This window comes from Dendrobates tinctorius, unplaced genomic scaffold (genome assembly GCF_039654945.1).
Source record: "Dendrobates tinctorius isolate UK_male_01 unplaced genomic scaffold, ASM3965494v1 ptg000086l, whole genome shotgun sequence".
Classification (NCBI taxonomy): domain Eukaryota; kingdom Metazoa; phylum Chordata; class Amphibia; order Anura; family Dendrobatidae; genus Dendrobates; species Dendrobates tinctorius.
In genome coordinates, this window is record NW_027361754.1 from 51,078,688 (window position 1) to 51,102,731 (window position 24,044).

General features: G+C 47.0%; 2 protein-coding genes across 7 annotated transcripts in view; one reads left to right on the plus strand and one right to left on the minus strand.

Annotated features, from left to right (window-relative positions):
• Positions 1–1,010: 1,010 nt before the first annotated feature.
• RER1 (retention in endoplasmic reticulum sorting receptor 1) lies at positions 1,011–23,555 on the minus strand. 6 transcript variants are annotated; one of them, XR_012234082.1, is made up of 9 exons: positions 23,417–23,555; positions 16,471–16,558; positions 10,155–10,259; positions 9,915–10,014; positions 9,329–9,407; positions 3,428–3,502; positions 3,173–3,288; positions 2,920–3,083; positions 2,043–2,177 (listed from the first exon to the last, which is right to left on the minus strand). XR_012234082.1 is itself a non-coding variant. In XM_073585395.1 (8 exons), the coding sequence occupies exons 2-7, from the start codon at positions 16,549–16,551 to the stop codon at positions 2,921–2,923; spliced, it is 603 nt and encodes a 200-aa protein (XP_073441496.1). In that variant the 5' UTR covers positions 16,552–16,558; positions 23,417–23,555; the 3' UTR covers positions 2,043–2,177; position 2,920. The 6 variants fall into 6 exon arrangements, 2 of the variants coding, with proteins under 2 accessions (XP_073441497.1, XP_073441496.1); XR_012234084.1 differs by lacking the exon at positions 23,417–23,555 and adding an exon at positions 23,245–23,356; XR_012234083.1 differs by lacking the exon at positions 23,417–23,555 and adding an exon at positions 23,083–23,233.
• MORN1 (MORN repeat containing 1) overlaps positions 23,350–24,044 on the plus strand; it is a 528,161-nt gene continuing 527,466 nt past the window's right edge. The window contains exon 1 of the mRNA XM_073585393.1: positions 23,350–23,578. Coding sequence (XP_073441494.1) covers positions 23,350–23,578 — 229 coding nt within the window. The remainder of the gene's footprint in view (positions 23,579–24,044) is intronic.

Below are 24,044 nucleotides of genomic sequence, written 5' to 3' on the forward strand. Positions count from 1 at the left end.
CATTTGGATTCCATTAAAAATGTTGCACCGTTCAGCTTTTATAGGCTCCTTGTTTCCCAGCACCATCAACTCACTGGAGCTCAAAAAAAAAACACCTTAGTCACCCAAAGGTGGACAACATCTTTAATATATGTGTAAGTATCAATCCTAGATTCCCAATGATGCACCTAACATTTAGATGCGTCCCCCTCCCTGATCTCTGTACAAGATGAGACAAATTGGCAATTTTTCTAGGCACAGACATTCTTGTTCATGAGCTCTGCATCATTTTGCATATGGGGGGGGTGATCCTACTGTGTAATGTCTCATCTCCGGGACCCCCACCAATCACTTCTACGGGTCTGTGGCATTGCTTGTGCACATGTATGACCACTGCTGTTAGACAGTGAACGAAGCAATGGTCACTACAGATGAGCGAAGAAATTCGCTGGACTGGTGGTCCAACAACCAGGGCAGTAGTGTGTCCAGCAAACTGCCTCCAACCTGTCGACATCTCCGGCTCCTGTTTTTGATTAGCTTGGCGCGACATCATTGATGAGGCGTGCTGCCTACGAACGACGTCACACCGGGATGGAGATGTCGACAGGTTGGAGGCAGTCCGTAGGGTCCTCGGGCAAATCACTATTCTCTCTAGCGGTCACGAATGCCCAATAACCCCCAATTTCTCCCACGCTCCCTCCACAAGAGTCAATGGCCAGACATCAACAGGACACTTTATATTAACCTGATTTAATTCCATTTTTATTAAACGCTGATGGTAAAATACCAGAAAATGTATGGATGAGAGTGCCACACCCAGGAGGTAAATCACTCACCACTCATGCATTATGGTGGATTTTACGGGAGGGGGGGGTACAACCTGGGTAACGAGGTGACGTCGCGCAGTAGGTGCCGTTAGAATGGGCTCTACCTAATCCAGCCTTGTGTCTAAATCTCATTTGGTCATTTTGTCTCTCTCATGAAAGTGCTGCAAGAACTGGGTCAGAAAAAAAAGAAAAATAAATAAATGGTAACTTAAACAATGCCGGACAGATATTTAATAAGAAATGATAAAAGTATGAGCCACAACGGCCTGCGATCCCCGGCGGCAGAACGGCCTCTTACAGGAGGAGCAACCATGATTGACATCGGGCAGCACTGATCAGAACACTGCCGGTCCGTCCTGGACCCAATGACAGGGGACATATATTCTATGTATTAGTGCAAGTCTGAGACTGGCCGCCCCACAATGTGCAGATGGCATTGCTTCTTTAGCAGCCCGGATGTCTGGTGCCAATACACACGGCGGTGACCGGGGCTGTGTAGAGCAAAGGTAAGAGCATCCTCGGCCAACTACATTTGTTAGGTCTCTTTAAAATCACCTATGCTTATATGGATAAAAAGGCATTGTTACAATGGCTCAAAACTGATTTTTTTTTCCTGTTTTTTTTTTCTCTCGGTTTAATTTTTTACATAAGAAAGTCATAAAGAAGGTGACAGTTTCTTCTAACTGGAAAATGGCTTCCCAGTTTCTTCCTTTCCTTTGTATTTCCGCTTGCCGTGTGTGAATGGGATGTATCTGTATTTAATCATGTGCTGCAAGACAAAAAGTACAAAAATTAGTGCAATGCTGCAAATCCAGTAAGGCCACGTTCACACAAGCGTCCGGTCTGGCAGCAGTGATGACTCTCCCAACACTATTGTGTCTATGGGGCTGTAAATTCGGGTTGGGAGACCTGCAGTCAGTCTATATACAGGCTGCGAAACGCACTCATGTGAACCTGGCCTGAGAAGGAAATAATAATAAAGTGTTGAAAAATCTTCTCAGCTTGTTAGTGAATAGCGCCCACTGCAAACACGTGGCATCAAAGCCTCGGTGAGCAGGAGACGCAAGGATCCGCACTGGATGCACGTCGTCCTCATGGACGAGCTCGCTCACTTATGCTGGATCCAAAGACTTTCCAGAACCTGTACTCTATCCCCAGCAGTGTCATCACTACTACATTGCCTTCGGCCTAGAAGGAGAAGGCCGTGCACCATCTGAGCAAGAGCAAGACCTTACCTTTATTTGTCTCTTCATAGTGATGCAGAAAAGCATAATAAAATACATGACCAGGATTGGCCAGAAGACGGGAACATTGAATGCCTCAAAGAAGGTGCACACCATGGCCACAACCACACCCTTAGTAGCCGAATGCCTGAAGAGAACAAAGGTAAGGCAGCTTCAGAGATACATATATACTCCAGAGACACGCACATACACCCCAGGATGAGACACCCTGCATACAGCTGTGTGAAAAGTGTTTGCCCCCTTCCCGAGTTCCTATTCTTTTGCATGTTTGTCACACTTAAATGTTTCAGATCACCAAACAAATTTAAATATTAGACAAAGATAACTCAAGTAATCACAAAATGCAGTTTATAAATGAAGGTCATTATTATTAAGGGAAAAAGAAATCCGAACCTACAGGGTCCTGTGTGAAAAAATGATTGCTCCTCCTTAAAATATAAATTAACTGTGGTTTATCACATCTTTGGAAAGCTGAGTTCACATTCTTTGCCTCACCTAGGCCTCATTACTGCCACACCTGTTCTCAATCAAGAAATCACTTACATAGGACCTGCCTGACAGTGAAGTGGGACAAAAGACCCTCAAAAGCTAGATATCATGCCGCTAGCCAAAGAAATTATGGAACAAATGAGACAGCAATTGAGATCTATCAGTCTGGAAAAGGTGATAAAGCCATTTCTAAAGCTTTGGGACACCAGCAAACCACAGTGAAAGACATAATCCAGAAATGGCAAAAACATGGAACAGTGATGAACCTTCCCAGGAGTGGCTCTCCGACCAAAAATGACCCAAAGAGCGCAGCGATGACTCATCCAAGAGGTCACAAAAGACCCCACAACAACATCCATAGAACTGCAGGCCTCACTTGCCTCAGTTAAGGTCAGTGTTCACGACTCCACCATAAGAAAGACTGGGTAAAAATGGCCTGATAGAGTTCCAAGTTGAAAACCACTGCTGAGCAATGAGAACATAAAGGGTCATCTCAGTTTTGCCAGAAAACATCTTGATGATCCAAGACATTTGGGAGAATACTCTGGAATGACAAGACAAGAGTTGAACTTTTTGTAAGGTGTATGTCCCAATTACAGCAAGAAGAAACATTTTAGAAAAGGAACCTCATACCAACAGTAAAATATGGTGGTGGTAGTATGATGGTCTGGGGCTGTTTTGCCACTTCAGGACTAGGGAGACTTGCTGTGGTAATTGGAACCATGAATTCTGCCATGTACCAAAAAATCCTGGAGAAGAATGTTCGGGCATCAGTTTGCGACCTCAAGCTAAAGTGCATTTGGGTTATGCAGCAGGACAATGATCCAAAACACACCAGCAAGTCCACCTCTGAATGGCTTAAGAAAAACAAGAGTCGTAGTTACTCACCGGTTACCGGTATTTTTCGGAGTCCATAACAGCACCACCTGAAAGAGGGGATCCGCCCTCCAGGAACAGGAAATCCTACAGATACATAAGGGCGGCACCTCTCCCACTCATCAGTTGGTTTACAAAGCACAAAAGGACCACAAAGGTTAATAGCATAATTTATATACAATACTCTTACACGACTATTAATTACCCGTGTACATATAAGCGGAAGAAGTGCACACCCAAATTAAACTAAAGGGAGGGAATATACGGGTGCTGTCATGTAATCCGAAAAATACCGTTAACCGGTGAGTAACTACGACTTTATTCAGTCGTCCATGACAGCACCACCTGAGAGAATTACAGAGAGTAATAACTACTTTAGGGAGGGACTACAGCCTGCAGAACCCTGACACCAAAGGAGGTCTATAATGGTTGTAGAAGGTGCTCGGAAAGGACCAAGTAGCTGCCTTACATATCTGGTCAATAGAGACCTCCGATCTCTCTCCTCAAGAGGTTGCCATGCCCTGGTGGAATGCGCCCTCAGCTTGCCAGGGGCCGGTTTGCCTTTTGAGGTGTATGCTAATGAAATGGCCTCCCTAATCCATCTTGCTAGCAAGCTTTTTGAAGCCCTAAAGCCCTTTCTAGTGCCCTGATAGGAAATAAATAAGGCATTATCTTTTTTCCAGGGGTCGGTAACTGCCAGGTACTCTAGGAGACATCTCCTAACGTCTAGCGTGTGTAATTTCCTTTCCTTAATGTTCGTGGGATTAGGGAGGAAGGATGGAAGGACCATCTCCTGAGTTCTATGGAAACTGGAGGCTACTTTAGGCAGGTATGCTGGATCAGGTGTAAGAATTACCCTGTCGTTCCTAAATTGTATGTAAGGAGGAAGTCTAGACAGCGCCTGGATGTCACCAACTCTCCGGGCTGATGTCAACGCTACCAGGAGAGCCACTTTAAGGGACAGGTTTTTTGTGGAAGCTGATGAAATAGGCTCAAACGGGGCCTCTGTCATGGCCGTAAGGACTAGGCTTAGATCCCATGGCATAGATTTATTTCTCACTACCGGTCTGGACCTGCCTATTGCTTTAATAAACCTACTGATCCAATAGTTACTGGCGATGTTGCAGTTGAAAAGCGCCCCTAGAGCCGACACCTGTACCTTAAGGGTGCTGGTGGAGAGTCCCATGTCCAGACCTCTTTGTAAGAAGTCTAAGATCTGTGCTATGGGAGTGGACTGCCCAGCTACTACCCCTGAAGGAATCTTTTCCAGATCCTAACGTAGATTTTGGTTGTAATCGGTTTTCTGCTTTTGAGCAGGGTGTTAATTAGGGCCGGGGAGAAACCTTTCTCCCTTAGTAGTGCCCGTTCAAAATCTACGCCGTCAGATGTAGGCTAGCCACTTGAGGATGGTAAACTGGGCCCTGGAATAGGAGGTCTGGGATGTTTGGTAGGACCCAAGGGTCAGACACCGACATGGTCCTGAGGCATGAGAACCATGCCCTCCTGGGCCAAAACGGTGCGATCACTATAATCCTTGCTTTGTCCTTCCTGACCTTCCTCATCACCAGGGGTAGTAGAGCCAGGGGAGGGAAGGCGTATGCTAGCCCGAAGTCCCTTTTGATCAGAAGAGCATCTACTGCCAGAGGGTTCTCCCTGGGATTTAGAGAGCAGAACTGAGGCACCTTCCTGTTCTCTCTGGTGGCGAAAAGGTCCACTTCTGGCTGCCCCCATTTTTGTATGATTCAGTGGAAGATGGACGTTTTAAGGACCATTCTCCCTGCTTTAGAAGGTTGCGGCTTAGGAAGTCTGCTGTGGTGTTTTCTTTTCCTTTTATGTGCAGAGCTGTTAAAGACAGGAGATGTTGCTCTGCCCATTGGAACAGCCGTTCTGCTACCTCCATCAGGGGCCTGGAACGAGTCCCACCTTGGTGGTTGATGTAAGCCATGGTGAACGGATTGTCGGAGAATATTTGAACATGGTGACCCTGTAGATACACAAAAAGGTTTTTGACTGCCTGCTCTACGGCTGTTAGCTCTTTCAGGTTGGAGGACATTTCCAACTGAAGGCATTCCCACAGGTCCTGGATCAAGATTTCCCCCATGTGGGCCCCCCAACCCGTAGGGCTTGCGTCTGTGGCGACTACCCGGGTTACGTTATATTCCCAGGGCACCCCTCTGGCTAGATTGTTCTCGTCTAGACACTACTCAAGGGATCTCAAGGTATGTTGGGACAGAGTCAACTGGCCTTCTAGATAACCGCCCAGGATCTTTTGATAGCGTAAAACCTCGCCCTGTAGCACCCTTGTATGGAACTGGGCCCATCGGACCACGGGGATGCAGGATGAGCGAGAACCCAGGAGGCACATTGCTTTCCTGAGAGACATGGTAGGGCTATTGGAGGCGTTCAAGACCTGTTGACGTAGACAAACTAATTTTTCGAGTGGAAGACGACACTCCTGATTCTGCGAGTCTAGGGTTAAGCCCAGGAACTGCTGGACTTTCATGGGCTGTAAGCGGGACTTCTTAATGTTTAATAGCCACCCTAACCGCTCCAGAGCTGATTTTGCTTTTTGCAATTGATCCAGACAATGGACTGCTGTTTTGCCTACAATAAGGAAGTCATCCAGGTAAGGGATTACTAGGATGTTTGCTTCCCGCAGATGGGCCATAACCTCCTCTATAACTTTAGTGAACACCCGGGGGGGGCGACTGCTATACTAAAGGGAAGTGCGATATATTGAAAATGCTGTAACGACCCCTGTAAATGAACTGCCACTCTAAGGAAACGCTGATGAGATGCATAGATGGGTATATGGTAATAAGCGTCTTTTAAATCCAACACCACCATAAAACAATTTTCAAACAGTAACTTTATTGTGGAACTGATCGTTTCCATTTTGAAAGGTCGAATGACCAGGTATCTATTGAGTGCCTTCAGATTGATTATGGTCCTGTAAGAATTATCTGGTTTACGGACCAAAAATAGGGGGGAGTAGAAGCCTTCACCCTTCTCCACCTCTGGTACCTTTATCAGTACTCCTTTCTGACATAGGTCAACAACTTCGGTCTCTAGGGCAGTCTGTTCTGCCAGGGAAGACCTGAGCGGGGTGACCCTAGAACTGTTCTGGGGGACACCGGCAAATTCTAGCTTTAGGCCTGAGGCTACCAACCCCAGGATCCAGTTACTGTTTGAGATCCACGACCAGGCTTGGCAGAAGGCCGATAGTCTACCTCCCACCGGGGCCTCTAGTCATTGGGGAGGTTTCTTGGTCTCATGGGATGCTTCCTGGCGTCCCCCCTCAAAACATAAACCCGGTACCTTTTTTCTTTTTATCTTCTCATCTGCCCCGGTCCCTGGATGACCTCCTCCGAAAAAATCTCTTCCTAGCAAAGGGACGTCTTTAGGAAGGGGTGGGCAGGGAAGGGAATTTCTTTTTATCGTAGCCAGCCTTCTCCAGAAGTTCATCTAGGACTAGTCCGAATAGATATTCCCCCTCACACGGGATGGTGCAAAGCCGGGATCTGGCCTGGATATCCCCGGGCCAGCATTTCAGCCATATAGCCCGTCGGGCTGCATTTGATAGTCCTGCGGCCTTGGCCGCCATTCTTGCGGAATCTGCCAAAGCGTCTGCTAAAAAGGCTGCCGCATCCTGGATGGTAGGTAGGGTTTTCAAGCTGGTCCAGCCAGACCATCATAGATCTGGCTGTGCAGGTAGCTGCTACTGCCAATCTCAGGGCGCCAGCTGACATTTCCCATGTGCCTTTCAAGTAGGAGTCCGCCTTTTTATCCAGCGGATCCTTTAAAGAGACCATGTCATTAAAGGGGATAGCGGATTTTTTGGACGCCTTAGTCACTGCTGCATCCAATTTCGGGGCTTTGTCCCATTTATTTACCACGGGGTCCTCAGGGATTTCGCCGTTTAAAAGCTGGTGGTTGGGAGCCTTCTCTTTCTGGTTTCCTCCATTCCCTATTAATCAAATTTTGGACCTTGTCGTTTAACGTGAACGACTTACGTTTCCTGGGGTCTAAACCCCCGAACATTAGGTCCTGCGCTGACCGTTCTGGTTTTGTGTCTGTTACCCCCATGGTAGCCCTGACTGCCTTGACAAGTTTGTCCACTTGTTCCAGACCTAGGCAGAAACGACTGGCGTCTTCCTCTGAAGAGGACACAGACGCAGAGGTGGAGGGCTCTGAGGAGTCTTCATTTCCTCTAGGGTCAGCTGAAGAGCCTGACCTTGAGAAACTTGCTCTCTTTCTCTTCCTAGACGACTCCCCCTGGGGTACGGATTTTAGGGCTGTAACCTCCATCCTGATAATTTCCCTTAGACTTGTAGCGAAGTCAGGGGTTTCTTCCGCCACCTACAGGAGGGGGGACAGAGCAAGGAAGTATGCCTGGTAATTTTTTGGGACTACACACCCCCCCCCCTTTTTTTTTTTTTTTTTTTTTACAGTCTGCCGTATGCATGACTGGCACAGCCTTTTAAAGTAGGCATCTGGCAAGGGGCATTCACAAAGGGCGCATTCCCTGTGTTTTGCCTTGTCAGCGCATTTCTTCCCCTATAGGAGGAAAGCATAAGGGGAACACTGCATCAGGGCACATCCACGAAGATCTCTTACCCTGAGCAGAAGGCGTAGCTGGATCCTTCGGCCTGGAGGAACTTTTATGGCTGGATTGTCCAGTTCATTTTTTCTTTTGCTGGGAGCTGGTTTGGGACCTCTCTGAGGTACGTTCCTGCTCTCAGTCCAGCTGGGTCACGGGAGCTTCCGGCTCGTCCATTCCTGCACCTGAGCTGAAGCCGCTCTGCAGTGCTTCTGTGCCCTTTTCTCACCCCCCCCCCCCCCCGGTCACCCAGTCATCCCAGTCAGCAGTCAGACAGGCCCTACCTGGGCCACCGTGGCGCTTCCAGAGGACTCCGCACTGCCCCGCTACCTGAGTCGGACAGCCAGCCTGGGGATTCCTTCGTCCATGATGGCATGATCTGTAGGGAATCCTGTCCTCTCCAGGAACAGGAAACCAACTGATGCATGGGAGAGGTGCCGCCCTTATGTATCTGTAGGATTTCCTGTTCCTGGAGGGCGGATCCCCTCTCTCAGGTGGTGCTGTCACGGACGACCGAATAAATTAAGTCTTTGGAGGGGTCTAGTCAAAGTCTTGACTAGAGCTGAGCGAATATCTTCGGTTGCCCACTTATTCGGCAAGGTATAATTCTTGCCGAATAGGCTACAGTGGGAACCCAATTTTCCTGGATCGCGCTGGCTGAACAGCTGATCGCTGCCGTAGCTGCATGTGCCGCAGCTGTGTCACTGTTTGTTGGGCTCTCCATGCATGTGCTGTGACAGTGAAACCAAAATATTTACATTTGTTTGGTGATCTGAAACATTTAAGTGACAAACATGCAAAAGAATAGGAAGTCAGGAAGGGGGGGGGGGGGGGCAAACACTTTTTCACAAAATTGTATACGTTGTGTATATGCAATGGCTCAATATTTTCCCAAAAGACCATAACCCTGAACCAGTACTCGTATTGTCCAACCGCTCCTCAAAAGAGGGTCCTCTAGTCATGGTGGCGGCCATGTGATTTACCCGCCTGACTCAGCTTCAGCGCATTTACCGCATGTGCAGACTGAGCAGATTCTGACTCAGCGACCTGCTCAGAAGGAGGACGTAGCCAAGAAAGTGCTCAGGTGAGCAAATCACATGGCCACCAGCGGGGGGTTCTCTACTGAGCAACTAGGGCAAACGAAGGAGACATTTGTAGGGTTATGTGCCTTTTAGAATACCCCCCCCCCCCTCTTTAAATTAGCCACGTCTTAAGGTCATCTTTTTGTTGAGCTGCACAAAACAAAAATGAAAAAACAAACAAACAAAAAAAAAACAGGTAGACGTGTTCATGGTAAAAAAATTATCGCTTACCAAAACTTAAATTCTGGCAGTCGCCGGATGAACGGGCGAAACTCTTCGTTCTGTTTTGTTGGTAAGGAAGGCCCCTCATCTACAAGATAAGACATATAAAAAGGTATATGCAGAACAGAAGTCATCTAATGCACTTAAAGGGGTTTTCCAGACTACAATATGGATGACCTCCTGCCAACGACAAGCCGCTACCTTCAGCTCCGGCAGCAGGATGTGAACAGTTGGGACAGTGCAGCTCTGTACGCCATGTAGTGGCCATTCCTGGGTACTGCAGCTCAGCCCCTATTCACTTCAGTAGGATCTGAGCTGCAGTGTGGTGGCAGTACGCAGGGTACGGAGCTGTGTCCCGTTTACATCCGGCCACCTAAGGAGCTTCTAAGAAGCAGATTGGTGGGGAGGCAGGTGATGCCCCCCCCCCCCATCAATCTGATATGCATGATTTATCCTAACAAAATAGGGATCAATACTTTAAGTCTGGGAAACCTGTTTAGCGCGACTCGAAACCCGGCACTTAACAATAAATTCTTGCCAACCATTTATTGCAGAGATTGAATTGATATGAAGGAGAAGCGGCGTTACACCCTACCTGAGTCTTCCATTAAGGACGGGTCTACCTTCGGAGACAAGAATGCTATGAAGAGGTTTAGATGGTAGATACCCAAGGCGTACGTTACTATGTACCAACCCTGGGAAAAAAAGATCATAGAAACCATCACTAATTAGTAGTGCTTCCATCACAGTTATCCATTGCTGCCGCACCAAAACAAAACGTTTGTATATATTATAGAGGTAATAAATATATTAAAAAAAAAAAAAAAAAAATTACCTGTAGTATATAAACCCTTATCATGTAGAGACCGCTTAGACCGAGGGTCATCAACCATCGCACGGCTGTGTACGGCGTGGATTTGTCAAGCCATGACTGGTAAATCTGAAACACAAATGCAATGCTTTACTGTACACGGATCTGGACTGGCGAAATACTGCAAAATCAAAACTAGAAGTTGCACATTTTCATGCATTTTATCGATAGCCCTTATATCTTTCCCATGTGGAGTTGTAGAGCAGAGACATAATCCCATGTACAAGATGATGTAATGCACCATTTCTTATACAACTCTGCGCACAGGACTGGAAACGGCGGCTTGCTACAAAGCCAAATGCCGGATATCGACCACTTATCGAAGAGAGGTCCCCTTGGCACTGGCACACCAAGGCAGACGTCAAATATCACACAGAAATAGGATTAAACAGTTCCTTCTAATGAAGTCCCATTCCAGCGCCGTTATCAAGGTACAGACACTCTCAGGACTATATACGAGCCGCGATATTGAAACCCCCCCAAGTAAAACATTGCTTTAAACCGTCTGCGTGGAGGACCCCAAAACAATCCTGTAAAGCTGTACATGAGGACTATACCAGAGGAGAGATGTATGGTAGCGCCACACCGGCAGGGCAACACTTGTTTACTCCATGAGATCATTAGAGCTGCTGTCTCATCTCCACACTTTCTTTCCCCATGTTCTATTCCAGCAGCGTCCCTCGCTCTGGAGGACTCCGCCAGCTCACGTATCACATGGCCGACCATCAGTTCAATTCAGATGAATGGCTGCCTGCAAAACATCACGTCCCATGTGGCAGGTCCTGAACGAGAAATGAGCAGCTTCACCCGGCAGCTCCCAGGAGTTGGCTCTCCGGCAATTAGCTATGTGCACTGATGGCTCCTGCATCCGGTGGGGCACCCTGCTACCCGCTCTGGCCAACGCCATTCTTTACTGTACAAAGACAGTTTCCCCCCGTGGTGGGTGACAAAGCCATTGGGGGGGGGGGGCATCCTTACCATACCAATCTATATCTTGTATGCCGCAGAACAATGAAGAATGCATAGGATATCACTGTCCAGGTTGCAGAAATTGGGATCAGTTGGGACTAGGGGCTATAGGACTTCATATTTTTATTTCCCGAGGCTTTGCTACCTACATCCCCCCCCCTTTACTCGTCACTTACCCTATGTGCAGGGCATTGCAGTAGCTTTATGCATCCATGGCTACGACCACTAGCAACTGTCACTATTTGAGTGGTCGTAACCATGGGTACTTAAAGCTACTGCAGTGCCCTGGATACCTAAAGATGTAACCTGCACTCACTGCTTTATTTCCCGATTATGCCGAAGTGTCCACATGTCTATGGGCGGTAGATGATAGTACACAGGTTGGCAGAGGCCTCCTGAGCGGCGAGGATTATGGCGAGCACTGCTTTATTTTATACTATGCCTCTTCGCTGCCTATTTTATTAAAATACCAGAAAACCCCTATAAGCCGGGTATTTGGATATTATGTACACAGGACATCTAATACCAGGCTAAGAACTGAAAAACTATTTACATCTCTTTATTCCAAGCCTGGAGCCATTCTGAAACCTTCCTGATAGTAGCAGATAATCCAAGCGCTGCGGGACAGCGACGCGGATAATCTTGAGCAGTAAGCGCCATGAAAATCAGACGGACGGGATGAGCGTTATCGACAGAGACGAGGACAGAGGGACACAAGGATCAGAGATATACAGAGGAATCTGGCTGACAACTTTTTAGAAAATGCCATAATAAGACTGATGTGAAGTGACAGGTGGGAGGGTCTGTGCGTAGTCCCCATACACAATAATTAGCTATCGGATGATGGTGCAGCCGGCTCTTCCCTGCCCCACAGTACTTGCTCGGCTGAGCGCTCCAGTCTTCCCTTCGAGAGATTCTTCTGATGGCGGCTTATCTCAATGTAACTAAAGGATCGGCAGTCCGACAACCAGACCCCACACTCATCTGTGAGCAGGTCCAATATGTAAGGGGCCTGAAGCCAGACAAGAGGGTGGCTGCTCGGGAATATCCAGGACACACTATGACCCGGTGGACTCACCAAGAAGCAATCGCCCAGTGTCAGATTACACAGGAATGCCGACACGCATCACAATAAAAAGAACAGCATCTTACACCATCCCCCAACATGAATTTTACACTCCCCGTTTTCAGCCTGTACTGTGAGCATGGGGAGAAGAGTTAGCAGTTATCTCATTATCATCACAGGAAGTATTAGAAACATGGGCAACACACTGGTGAAGATGGGCGACGGATCACGGCTCGGTTCCTGAGCGCGGCCACTACATTTTTCCATAGGCAAGTTCTGAGAACCTATGCTTTCAAATGGGAAGAGGGGAGGCTCCTGATGGCAGCACAAGGATCGGAAGTTGAAATTCCAGTTGCCCAATCCTGCTCTCTCCTAATATCTGTCGAGGAGAATCAGGAGAATTCCATACACGAGATGGATGGTCACACCAAAATCAACTTCCATCCAATAGGTATGGGGGCGTTTAGTGATCAGCACTACTGACTTCACTTGTAGAGATGTTAGTCTATCCAATGGATTTACTGCCGTGCAACTATGGGGCAAAATATGTCAGCGCCGCACCTAAGGCCAGGTTCAGATTGCGTTAGGGCAGTCCGTTCAACGTATGCGTTAAACGGACTGGGCTAGCGCAACTGCCTTTTCTGGAAGGCTATAGACCGCGTCCGAGGGTCCGTCACAGAATGACGGCACATCGCTAACGCATGCCGATTATGACATGCGTTAGCGATGCGCTCGTCTATGGCAGTCTATGGGTGCATTAACGCATCCGTTACATAGCGTTAATGCAGCTATGTAACGGATGCGTTAAACGCACCCCCCCAATATGAACCCAGCCAAAGAGGAGACAGGGTATAGGAAGAGTGACGTCTGACTCCTCCCAGGAATAGACACTTGAGAGCCACCTGGAGCACTCTACTGTTCCGAACGGAAACTGCAATATCAAAGAAGTTGTTCACTTTAGTCAGTGAACAGAAACAGTCACAGGGTTGACCACCTTTTCTGACTCTTGACTTTTCCATCATCACACTCTCCGTATGATCGCAACAGACACAGACAGCACTTCGACCAATGAAAGTCAATGGGGCTGATTCAGCAAACTTTTCAAAAGCGGCAAAGTGTTTGCTCCATGTAGCAGAAAACTTTGGCAAATTTTGGCATTTTAACACTAATCCTGGGCAGCTCCACCAATGTCTGCAGGATAGGGAGTGGCGGTGCCAGCTGCATTAATGAACAGTTCTGCAACCCGAAATGTTAATCCGGTATGTGGCCAGAGTAATATTTCTGGTGAGGCACAGGAGACGATGCGCTGAATTTATTAAGTGTTCTGATGAATCGGACCCTACGTGTTCAGGTACAAGTGATGGGAATCACAGCACGTACTCATCTCGTTCCATTTTACAGGAGATAGTTATAATTTTAATGGCATATAGCTACACAATATGGTCAGGAGCACGGAACTGCAGACATGACTGGCGAAAACTGCAGCGCTCGTCTGAATATGGCCTTAGGCTGCATTCACATCTTTTTCTGTTTTTTTATTTTTATGTGCATCAAAATGGGGCCATTTTTTCTCCCACATGTCATCTACTTTTCATCCATTTTTCCCTCATCTGTTTATATAAAAAAAAAAAAAAAAAAAAGGAAAGCGATAAACTGACCATTTTTGTCCCATTGACATTAAGCAATAAATCATAAAAAAAAGGGGGATAAAAAAAATATTGTCTAGCTTTTCATCCGGTTTTGACAGTTCCCCATAGACAAGAGCTGCAAAAATTGAAAGACATGAATTCATAAACCACGGATGTATGAGTGGGGTTAGTGTGCGTCTTGGGTCACGGTCTCACATTCAGTATTTGGTCAGTATTTTCCATCAGTATTTTCCATCCAAAATCAGGAGTGGAACAATCAGAGGAAAAGTATAATAGAAACATGTCACCACTTCTGTATTTACAGGGGGTACGGAAAATATTCAGACCCCTTTAATTTTTTCACTCTTTGTTTCATTGCAGCCATTTGGTAAATTCAAAAAAGATCATTTTTTTTCTCATTAATGTACACTCTGCACCCCACCTTGACTGAAATAAAAAAAAACAAAAAAAAAACAAAAAAAAAAAAACACAAAATGTAGAAATTTTTGCAAATTTATTAAAAAAGAAAAACTGAAATATCACATGATCATAAGTATTCAGACCCTTTGCTCAGTATTGCATAGAAGCACCCTTTTGAGCTAGTACAGCCATGAGTCTTCTTTGGAATGATGCAACAAGTTTTTCACACCTGGATTTGGGGATCTTCTGCCATTCTTCCTTGCAGATCCTCTCCGGTTCCTTCAGGTTGGATGATGAACGTTGGTGGACAGCCATTTTCAGGTCTCTCCAGAGATGCTCAGTTGGGTTTAGGTCAGGGCTCTGGCTGGGCCAGTCAAGAATGGACAGAGATTTTCTGAAGCCACTCCTTTGTTATTTTATCTGTGTGCTTAGGGTCCTTGTCTTATTGGAAGGTGAACCTTCGGCCAAGTCTGAGGTCCAGAGCACTCTGGAAGAGGTTTCCATCCAGGAAATCTCTGTACTTGGCTGCATTCATGTTTCCTTCAATTGCAACCAGTCGTCCTGTCCATGCAGCTGAAAAACACCCCCATAGCATGATGTTGCCACCACCATGTTTCACTGTTGGGATTGTATTGTGCAGGTAATGAGTAGTGCCTGGTTTTCTCCACACATACCTTAGCATTATCACCAAAAAGTTCTATCTTCATCTCATCAGACCAGAGAATCTTATTTCTCACAGTATGGGAGTCCTTCATGTGTTTTATTAGCAAACTCTATGCGGGCTTTCATATGTCTTGCTCTGAGGAGAGGCTTCCGTCAGGCCACTATGCTATAAAGGCCTGGCTGGTGGAAGGCTGCAGTGATAGTTGACTGTGTGTCTTTGTCCCATCTCCCTACTGCATCTGTGGAGCTCAGCCACAGTGATCTTGGGGTTCTTCTTTACCTCTCTCACCAAGGCTCTTCTTCCACAACTGCTCAGTTTGGCTGGACAGCCAGGTCTAGGAAGACTTCTGGTGGTACCAAACTTCTTCCACTTAAAGTGAACCTGTCACTTGTTTTGGCCGCTGTAAGATACGGCCACCGCCTTTCAGGGCTTATATACAGCTTGGCGGTCCGGTCCGATGGGTGTTGCAGGTCCTGGTCCGGCGCCTCCCATCGTCTTGCGATGCCGCCCTCCTGCTTCTTCATCACTCCCTGGAAACGCGCTCCTCCACAGGTGTACTTGTCTTCCCTATTGACGGTAGAGCAAAGTATTGCAGTGCGCAGGCTGGGCTTCTCTGACCTTTCCTGGCGCCTGCACACTGCAGTACTTTGCTCTGCCCTTAACAGGGCAGATAAGTACGCCTATGCAGGAGTACGTTGCCGGGGAGCGATGAAGAAGCAGGAGAGCGGCATCGCAAGAAGATGGGAGGCCTTACAAATCAAGTCCTATCAGTTTAATTAAACACATCTGGACTCCAATGAAAGAGTAGAACCATCTCAAGGAGGATCACAAGGAAATGGACAGCATGTGACTTAAATATGAGTGTCTGAGCAAAGGGTCTGAATACCTATGACCATATATTTCAGATTTTTCTTTAAGAAATTAGCAAAAATTTCTACATTTTTGTTTTTTTTCAGTCAAGATGGGGTGCAGAGTGTACACTGAGAAAAAAACAACTTTTGAATTTACCAAATGGCTGCAATGAAAAAAAGTGAAAAATTTAAAGGGGTCTGAATACTTTCCTTACCCACTGTATCACCCCACTCCTGGTTTGGGCTTACAAGTACTGATTTAAAATACTGAACATGGCCTTACAGACAACACACCGATGTGTGAATGTACCCCTAGTCTGGGAACTACAGCTCTCTCGCCCATCCTGAGCGGTAATGCACCACCCATATCAACATCTTGCTTCCTGCTTATTACACAAGACATAAGGATGTGCCGGATCCATTGCACGGCCGGCAGCGGCATCCGACGACTCCACTGACTGGGACCAGGTGGGAAAAATAGCCCTGCATGCAGCACTGTAATAGCCATCAAAAACAAAGTGTGACCTTTCTTCTTTGTGACATCATTCATAGAGGACGTTGACATTCAAAAACATCTTGTTTACTTGTAAATTAATAATAATGGAGACTCGTCTCACTTTACTGAAAACGGAAAATACATCAGAAATCAACAGAGAAAACGGGGGTTCAACGCGTGCCGTACCTGCCCTAGCCGGGAGAAGAAGCGATACACCAGCGAGGACTTGCCATGTACCGATTCTCCAATGCTGTCGCCTTCTGACATTCTGTTTCTGGAAAAAACACAATTGGATGATATCAGATAAATACAATTCAGGTTGGAAATCTGAGAAGTCATCAGTCCAGGTTTTATGTAGATGACACTTCTCTACATATCTCTAGAAAAGAATCTACAGCCCGACGTACAGGATCTAGCTATACGGCGCCCGCTTGTTCCACAGCGACGTGCAACTAGGAAAAAGGATATTCCATTGATACGGTTATGGGAGATAGGACTGTGTGAGGATTACTACATTCGCTGTGTAATGATCCAATAGGGACATATTGGGGTGCACGTGTCCTTCTAGCTGTCGGATTACATGCAAGATGACGGTGTTGTAGAGGGAATATAAAGGATGGGGTAACGCTTTGTACTTCTACGTAAAATGGTTTTCTAGGATCCAAGTAATTAGTAACGAGACTTCACATTTTTTGGATTTTGAGAAACCCCTTAAAGGGAAGCTCTCAGCTGACAACAGGAACCAGCCACGGGCAGTGATACTGTATATATGATGAGCCCCCCTCATACACATTAGCATACCATTAGCAAACACCCCTCCTCCCCAGTGTCGACTGTAGCATCATTATGGAGTCATAAAGGGTCAACTTGCTTCACTTTTAAATGGTCAAGTAAATCGTTGAATCTGTAGATGTTTCTGACAGTTTCCCTTTAAGGTACCCATCCACGTATTAAATGAAATTCGGCTGAACCGGAAGATTTCAGTGGACCGCCTAACCACCTGATATGTATGGAGGCTTCCTGACTCTCGCCAACAACATCTGTAGGAGGATCGGGCAGTTGTGATTGAAACGACAGATTGTATTGTGTGAGAGAGAGAAAGAAAGACGATGCCACAGAGGTATATAGACCAGAGACAAGCGCTCATGTGTATTGGGGAGTCAGGCGATTTAAGCCCCCCCCATACACATAAGATGGCTGTCAGTGGAGTTATGCTTTGGCCAACCACTGACGTGTCCTCTACGAGAAAGCTGCAGACAGACATGTCTACTGTCAGGTTTTCTCCAGGAGAACAATGAGATCAGAAACATCGCCCTGAATGATCAGTCGGCCGGCGACCCCATAGACAAGACCGTCAACCAAGTCCCATCAATAATCACAGGTCCAACGTTTGGGGGGCTTTAGCTATCTGACAAATTAATGTTTTACTGTCAGCCACCTCCAGGGGCACGGCCGGCAGCAGACAAACCAATTTATGTAATCGTTCCGCAACTTGTTGGGGGAAAAAAACAAACAAAAAAACAAAATCAAATCCCATGCGTCTTACTTTGAAATCTATAGATTGCAAGTAACTTGTGACCAAAAAAATCCAACGTGTCCATGCAGTGTGGATTCAAAGCCCCCAACACCGCAAACATATGTAGTCCTATAGAGAAAACAGTCTATCCCCCATGTTTATTTCTGTCTGTAATCTGACTGCCACCATCATACGTTGCACAGCGTTATCAGACTGCAGTGACATTTCTTGAACGCTTTCTCAAATATGGATGCAAAAGAAGAAATCTCATGTATACAGTGAGCTGGCAAATTGTCACTGAAAGTTAGGAATGACATCTAGGTGTGATCTCCGAGAACCAGACCGACAAGAATCGCCGGTGCTAGAAACTGCAGCTCATTATGAAAAGTCACAATGTGAGTTGGCTATGTACCAGCAGAGAGCAATCTCCATACATTAAAGGGCATGTCCATGTGTCGAGCCCCGTTTACATGAAGCATTAATCATTTAGCAACTGTTAATAAGACGTTACAAGTCTTACAATGACCCAGATTTAGCGCTGATATTTTATCCCGAAGCTGTAATCACAGTTCTGATGGCGTTCTTTGGGAATAGTCGAAAGACTTCTTGTTGGGTCGGTTTAACGTGTCCAGGTATTGGAGTCTGTACGAGACCAGAGTCAACCCAGACTAGTTCAGGTCAGGAAACCCGAAGCCAATCTGTGCACTTCGGGAGGTGCTCGAACCGTAAAAACACAGATGTGCGAGACCAACCTTAGGTGCATCCCTAAAATGGTTCTCCAGCTCTACAAAAGTGATAGCCTATCCTCAAGATAGGCCGCGGATTATCGATCTGTGCTGGCGGGATTCCTGGCTCTGCAGCAAGCAGATTACTAGCGAGTGCTGCTCCCTCTCCATTCTAACAGGCACACCTCCATCATTGTAGTAGACTGCTAAATGACCCCTCTAAATGGCAGCGGTCATCAAATTCATGCTGCCCAAACCACAGGCAGCATTAAGTCCAACACAGACCCCAATTCTTTAAACTACTAACCAGTTCCATAGGTGCTAAATGTTACTACTTTACCTTGCTTATCAATTACAAGACAATTCAGTGTCTCTTGACCCAAGGGGTCGGCACCACGCTGAGGTCAACACTGGAGACATACCATGTAAGGTCTACATGTAAAACTGGATGGAAGTAGTTAATACGAGAGCATGTGAAGACAGCCCGCCGGTGTGGCAGGAGACAAGTCACTGCTCTGTGCTGGAAAAATATTCAGAATTGAGAGTCCTCAGTGGTTGATACCTTTTAATGGCTAACTGAAAAGATGGTAACACATTGCAAGCTTTCGCGACTACTCAGGTCTCTTCATTAGGCTAGACTAATACAAAATCCGCTCTGTGCTGGGATTTAACAGTATCACAAAGAAAGATTGCAATTATTGCTCCGTAGGGCATCGACCTTTATTAAACCCTTTAGATGGGTTAACTCATCAGGGTGACATCTTCAGGCTCTTTCATGTCGTTTTTGTTTTAAAATGGGCTGTTGAGGATAGGTCACAAACATCAGATTATTGGGGTTGCCTGACAACAGACACCCTCACAACTCAACTATTTGCAGGTCCTGCTTTAGCCAGAAGTAAGCAGTGTACGGGGCCAGATCATCTTAACCCCGATCACCATGTAGAAGATTTACATCTGGCCACCATGGGACTGGCTAATCGGTGGGGGTGCCGGGTGGCAGCCCCACTCCAATCTTATCCTTAGCAGAGTTAGTCTATAAAGGCCTCATTTACTGACCAGTAGTTTAGAGTTACAATCACCCCAGAGAGGCCATAAATGTGTCTTCTTGGCCTCTGTCGAGGCGACGTATCTCACTGTACAGGACAAAAAAGTGCATTAATAGATTCGGTTCCATACTATCATGTCACAAGTTACTCAGCTGCAGATGGGCCGTATTCTGCCGGTCTGTGGCCGAATGTAGGTAATAGTGCAGGCAAGGAACGTTATCAGGATCTGAGATGGCACTGCTCCAGCTGATCAGGTCACAAGTCTGATGAGCTGATAAATGGTCATGAATCAGCGATCCTTGTGTACCTGCCACCTATGAGACCCAAGGTACAGCACCGCCAATTATTAGATGACAAAAAAATAGCTGAATGCACAGCATATGGCAGGAACGAGCCGGAGCGGGACTCTCCTAGATCTTATCTGCTCAACTACAGGGTGCTCCAGGGGACTTCTCTATAAACCGGTGATCAGTAAAATGCAACACTCCAGCTGCTGTGAAACTGCAACTCCCAACGTGCAATGGCAACCAGGAACTCTCCCCATTCATTCTTATGGAACTGTTACTTAGATGTTGTCTGCACACAGTCTTACAGGACGACGCGGTTAGCAAGGCCTCTGGATCCAGAAAGCCAGGTTCTCCGCTGTTTGTTCTCACATTCAAAACATGGAGGTATAGGTATCGTCCGGACCAGAGGATGTCAGGACGAGACCACCTTGGCCCAACAATCACACATCTGCTATGACCCTTTATTCCCTTTAAAGTAAAAGGAAATTTAAAGGGGAATGTCTGGGATAAGAAGACATCTGTTTTCTTCCCAAAACAGCGTCATTCCAGTTGATCGGTTGTGTCTGGAACTGCGGCTGAGATGTAATACCACACACAACCTGTGGACAAGGGAGGCAGCTGTTTTTTGGGGAATAAAAAAAAAAGAACAAAGTGAAAAAGGCATCTAAAGCATGTTTAGAGCATTGGTTGTACAATACCTTGTGGTGACGGCTGATGACACGGTATGTGACCGATATAGGATACAATGAGCGACATGAGGCTTCCCAAAACGCTCGTTCTTCAGTGGATTGGATCGTTTGAACCGGACAATAAGTAATCGTGACTGTGCGACTAACACCACGGATCCAATACTGATGGCCTACCCTAAGGACCATTCCTGACAAGGTGACAAGCTCTGACACAATGGGCTTGGTGGGCTGCACCCATTCCTGTAACTGGCATCCATCATACCAACAAACTTCTAACAGGTCATAGTAACACACAGTTTTAATAAATGGGGGTCTGAATGCAGAGATCCCAACTGAATGGGTTGAAGAACGCTGAGGAGCACCAAGCCCCTTTATTAAAGTTCTGCACGATTCTGATTCCAGAACACCACAATCGACGTACAGATTCATAAAGGATCTGTACACCGAGACAATCAGAACCGAAAGGGCACAGGTGTCTCGAGCCCCTATGCACCCTTCACATTAGTGAATAGTGGGGCCGCAGCACCGGGAACCCCCACTGCTCAATACTGTAGAAAGGTTTCAAAAGTTTGTGAAAATGAAAGCTACCTCTTTAGGGTTGCCTCATGAAGACAACCACCTCTGGACATGGGTATCACCAAAGGTACCGCCATTCAGGACCCCACTCCCCTATGAGCCAGCTTAGAGCTGATCTGTATTAGTGGCTCTCGATCAAGTGATTTTAAACAGCTCTGATATTACATAAATGTCCATCATTTACCACCGCAGGGACAATGCCTAGGTGGCTACCTAGCAATATGCCAGGGGTGCCGGAAGAATGACCCCAGTCTAACAGTCCTTGTAACATTTTGTAAGCCATTGACACGGATGAGGCAAGACCTTCAGCACTCGCCCCTCCACACCCGTAGCGATGTGTGTGAATTGCACCAGTCCCCCTCCATTAAGTATGCCATAAATACAGAGGATACATGGCCACTGCAGAGAGCACTTACTCCGTACAACCAGGTCTTACTTGATCAATGCAGCCACCCAGGAAATGTGCGAAAAATCAATGAATAATTACATTTCTGAATCTTCTTAAAGAGGGTCTTCAGGACAACAACACTGAGAACCCGGCCCCCCCCTTAGGGCGCACTCAGATCGGAGCGCAGTAAACAGACTGGCCGGCGTCTCTCCCCACCCGGGCATGACAGTATCATATATTTCTATGAAGCCGTCACGCTCGGGTTGGAAGAGCTGCCAGCCGGTCTGAGAATTGCGATCTTATCTATATGGCAGTCTGACGGCGCCCTTAGGAGTGTGGTGAGATGGCTGTATAAATGGGGATGCCCTTTCATCAGTGGCATCCAACCAAAGACTCTGTGATCCTCTCTGGCCTCTTCAATGTCATCCTGGTCCATAAGTGATTATACCGCTGTTTGCAATCAGTCGCCTCTGAAGTTTGGCAATCTTACAAATGTTAAAATCCCAAGAAAACCTAAAAGAGGCGCTGTCCAGCACCACTCACTTTCTCATTGGGAGGCGGAAGGCGCACAGCACACCCGATACCAAAGACCTGTCCCAATAAAGAATGGGATACATATACGATTCCTTGAAAGATGCGCCGCATGTCCGGTTATGCAGGGCCGCCGAATCCGTCTGTGCACGCATAGTGGAGATTCATAAAATCCCATCCACTATGCTGTAACATCTGGACGCTGCGGATTGGACGCTGCGGATGTACACAGCGTTCAATCCGCAGCAAATCCTGAAGGAATCCGGATAGTGGAAACATACCCTAAAAATAGGCAAGTCTGTGACTTACATGTGGGTTCCCCACAACCCTCTCCTTGCTCCAGAAGAGATGCGGGCCCGATAATCGGTCACCTGACAACTGAGGTCACTCATTGACTGCAAGGTCAGGTGACCACTGGAATACAATCTTTTATAACGACTGGGTACAATGGGTAAGAAACATGCAAAGATAGTGGACAACCCCTTTAAGCTTCATTTCCATAATCTTAAAAACTCCTTTAAAAAGGTCTCATCCAAGCACATTCACACCAAAAGTCATAAAACGTTGCCAAGGAAACCAGCCGAATAGGAAATACCGTGCATGGGCCCTTATTAATTAGTCTTGGACCCTGGGAGGACCCTCACCGCATGCTGGGCAGTTGCCTTGGTAACCAGACCTCCCAGAATGCAGTTGCATCCTTCCAAGCCTGGACTGCCCCTTTAAGGGTTATGTTTCACCCTCTTATACCACCTATATTTAAAAGAGACCCCCAAAAAGCACCTATTTGTGAAGTCGTTACCATGGACTCCAAGGGTGACGCCATTGACCAGGATCCAAAAAACATGGATGACCTAACATGTGACATGCAAAATAATAGAAAGTGTCAGCTTGAAAGTCAAAAGGGGGTAAAAAAAAAACCACACCGTCACCCACAGGACAGTCACCAGGGGCTAGTAGGGTGGCTAGTGGAGCTGGACCACTTCAACAACTAAAACCCCCAATAGCAAGACGACATCTCCCCGACATCGCACCAGCCTTACCCAGAAAATTCACACAGAACAGGGTGAGCTGAAGGCTTTTTTTCTTTTCCCTAAACGCGCAATGACATCTGGGAAATGTAGTTTTCCGGCCCAGTCTTAGAACGTTCGAAGTTACAACACAGGACTAGGTTTCCCAGCATGCCTCAACGCGAAACAACTCACTTCCGCCTGTCGTAAGGTATATGCCGACGAGGCAGGGCGACGGTTGGTTACCCGGGAAATGAAAGACTGACGGCGTGTGATACATATGAATGGCGGCACAGCGCTATGTGCGGGGGCGATACGTGCGGGAATCCGAGGCTTGTGTATCAGCAAAGGCTTGAGCCGTACATACCTGTCGTCTCCTGTCCGAATCGGAACTGCCGAGAGCTCCCGAAGCTACACGTCAATAGCCCCGCCCACCGGCAGACCAGAGAAGCCGAGCGCCGACCGTGCCCTGATAATAGATTACTCGGGGCTGTACTCATATCCTATGAGATTGCACAGGTTTCCACAGGTGATACTGTCTTCTGAGCTGTGTATCTAAACCTCTCCTGTGTGATACAGTCTGCTGAGCCGTGTATCTAATCTTATCCTGTGTGATATTGACTGCTGAGCTGACTCCTATGCACTCCTCCCCCCTGCATGTCTCTCTCCCTATGGGTCGCTCTCCCTCCTGTGCACTCCTTTCCCCCCTGCATGTCTCTCTCCCCATGGGTCGCTCTCCCTCCTGTGCACTCCTTTCCCCCCTGCATGTCTCTCTCCCCATGGGTTGCTCCCCCTGCTATGCACTCTTCTCCCCATGGGTCGCGCTCCCTCCTATGCACGCCTCTCCACCCTGAATGTCTCTCTCCCCATGGGTCGCTCTCTTATGCACTCCTCTCCCCCCTGAATGTCTCTCCATGGGTCGCTCTCCCTCTTATGCAATCCTCTCCCCCCTGAATGTCTCCATGGGTCGCTCTCCCTCTTATGCAATCCTCTCC

Bases quoted from the DNA above. Each gene is read 5' to 3' on its own strand.
- RER1 (XM_073585395.1), bottom strand. From the start codon at position 16,551: ATGTCAGAAGGCGACAGCATTGGAGAATCGGTACATGGCAAGTCCTCG. The intron at 10,260-16,470 runs GTACGGCACGCG...TTTGTGTTTCAG, and splicing joins TCTTCTCCCGGCTAGGGCAG to ATTTACCAGTCATGGCTTGA. The intron at 3,503-9,328 runs GTAAGCGATAAT...ATGTATCTGTAG, and splicing joins CTGCCAGAATTTAAGTTTTG to GATTTCCTGTTCCTGGAGGG.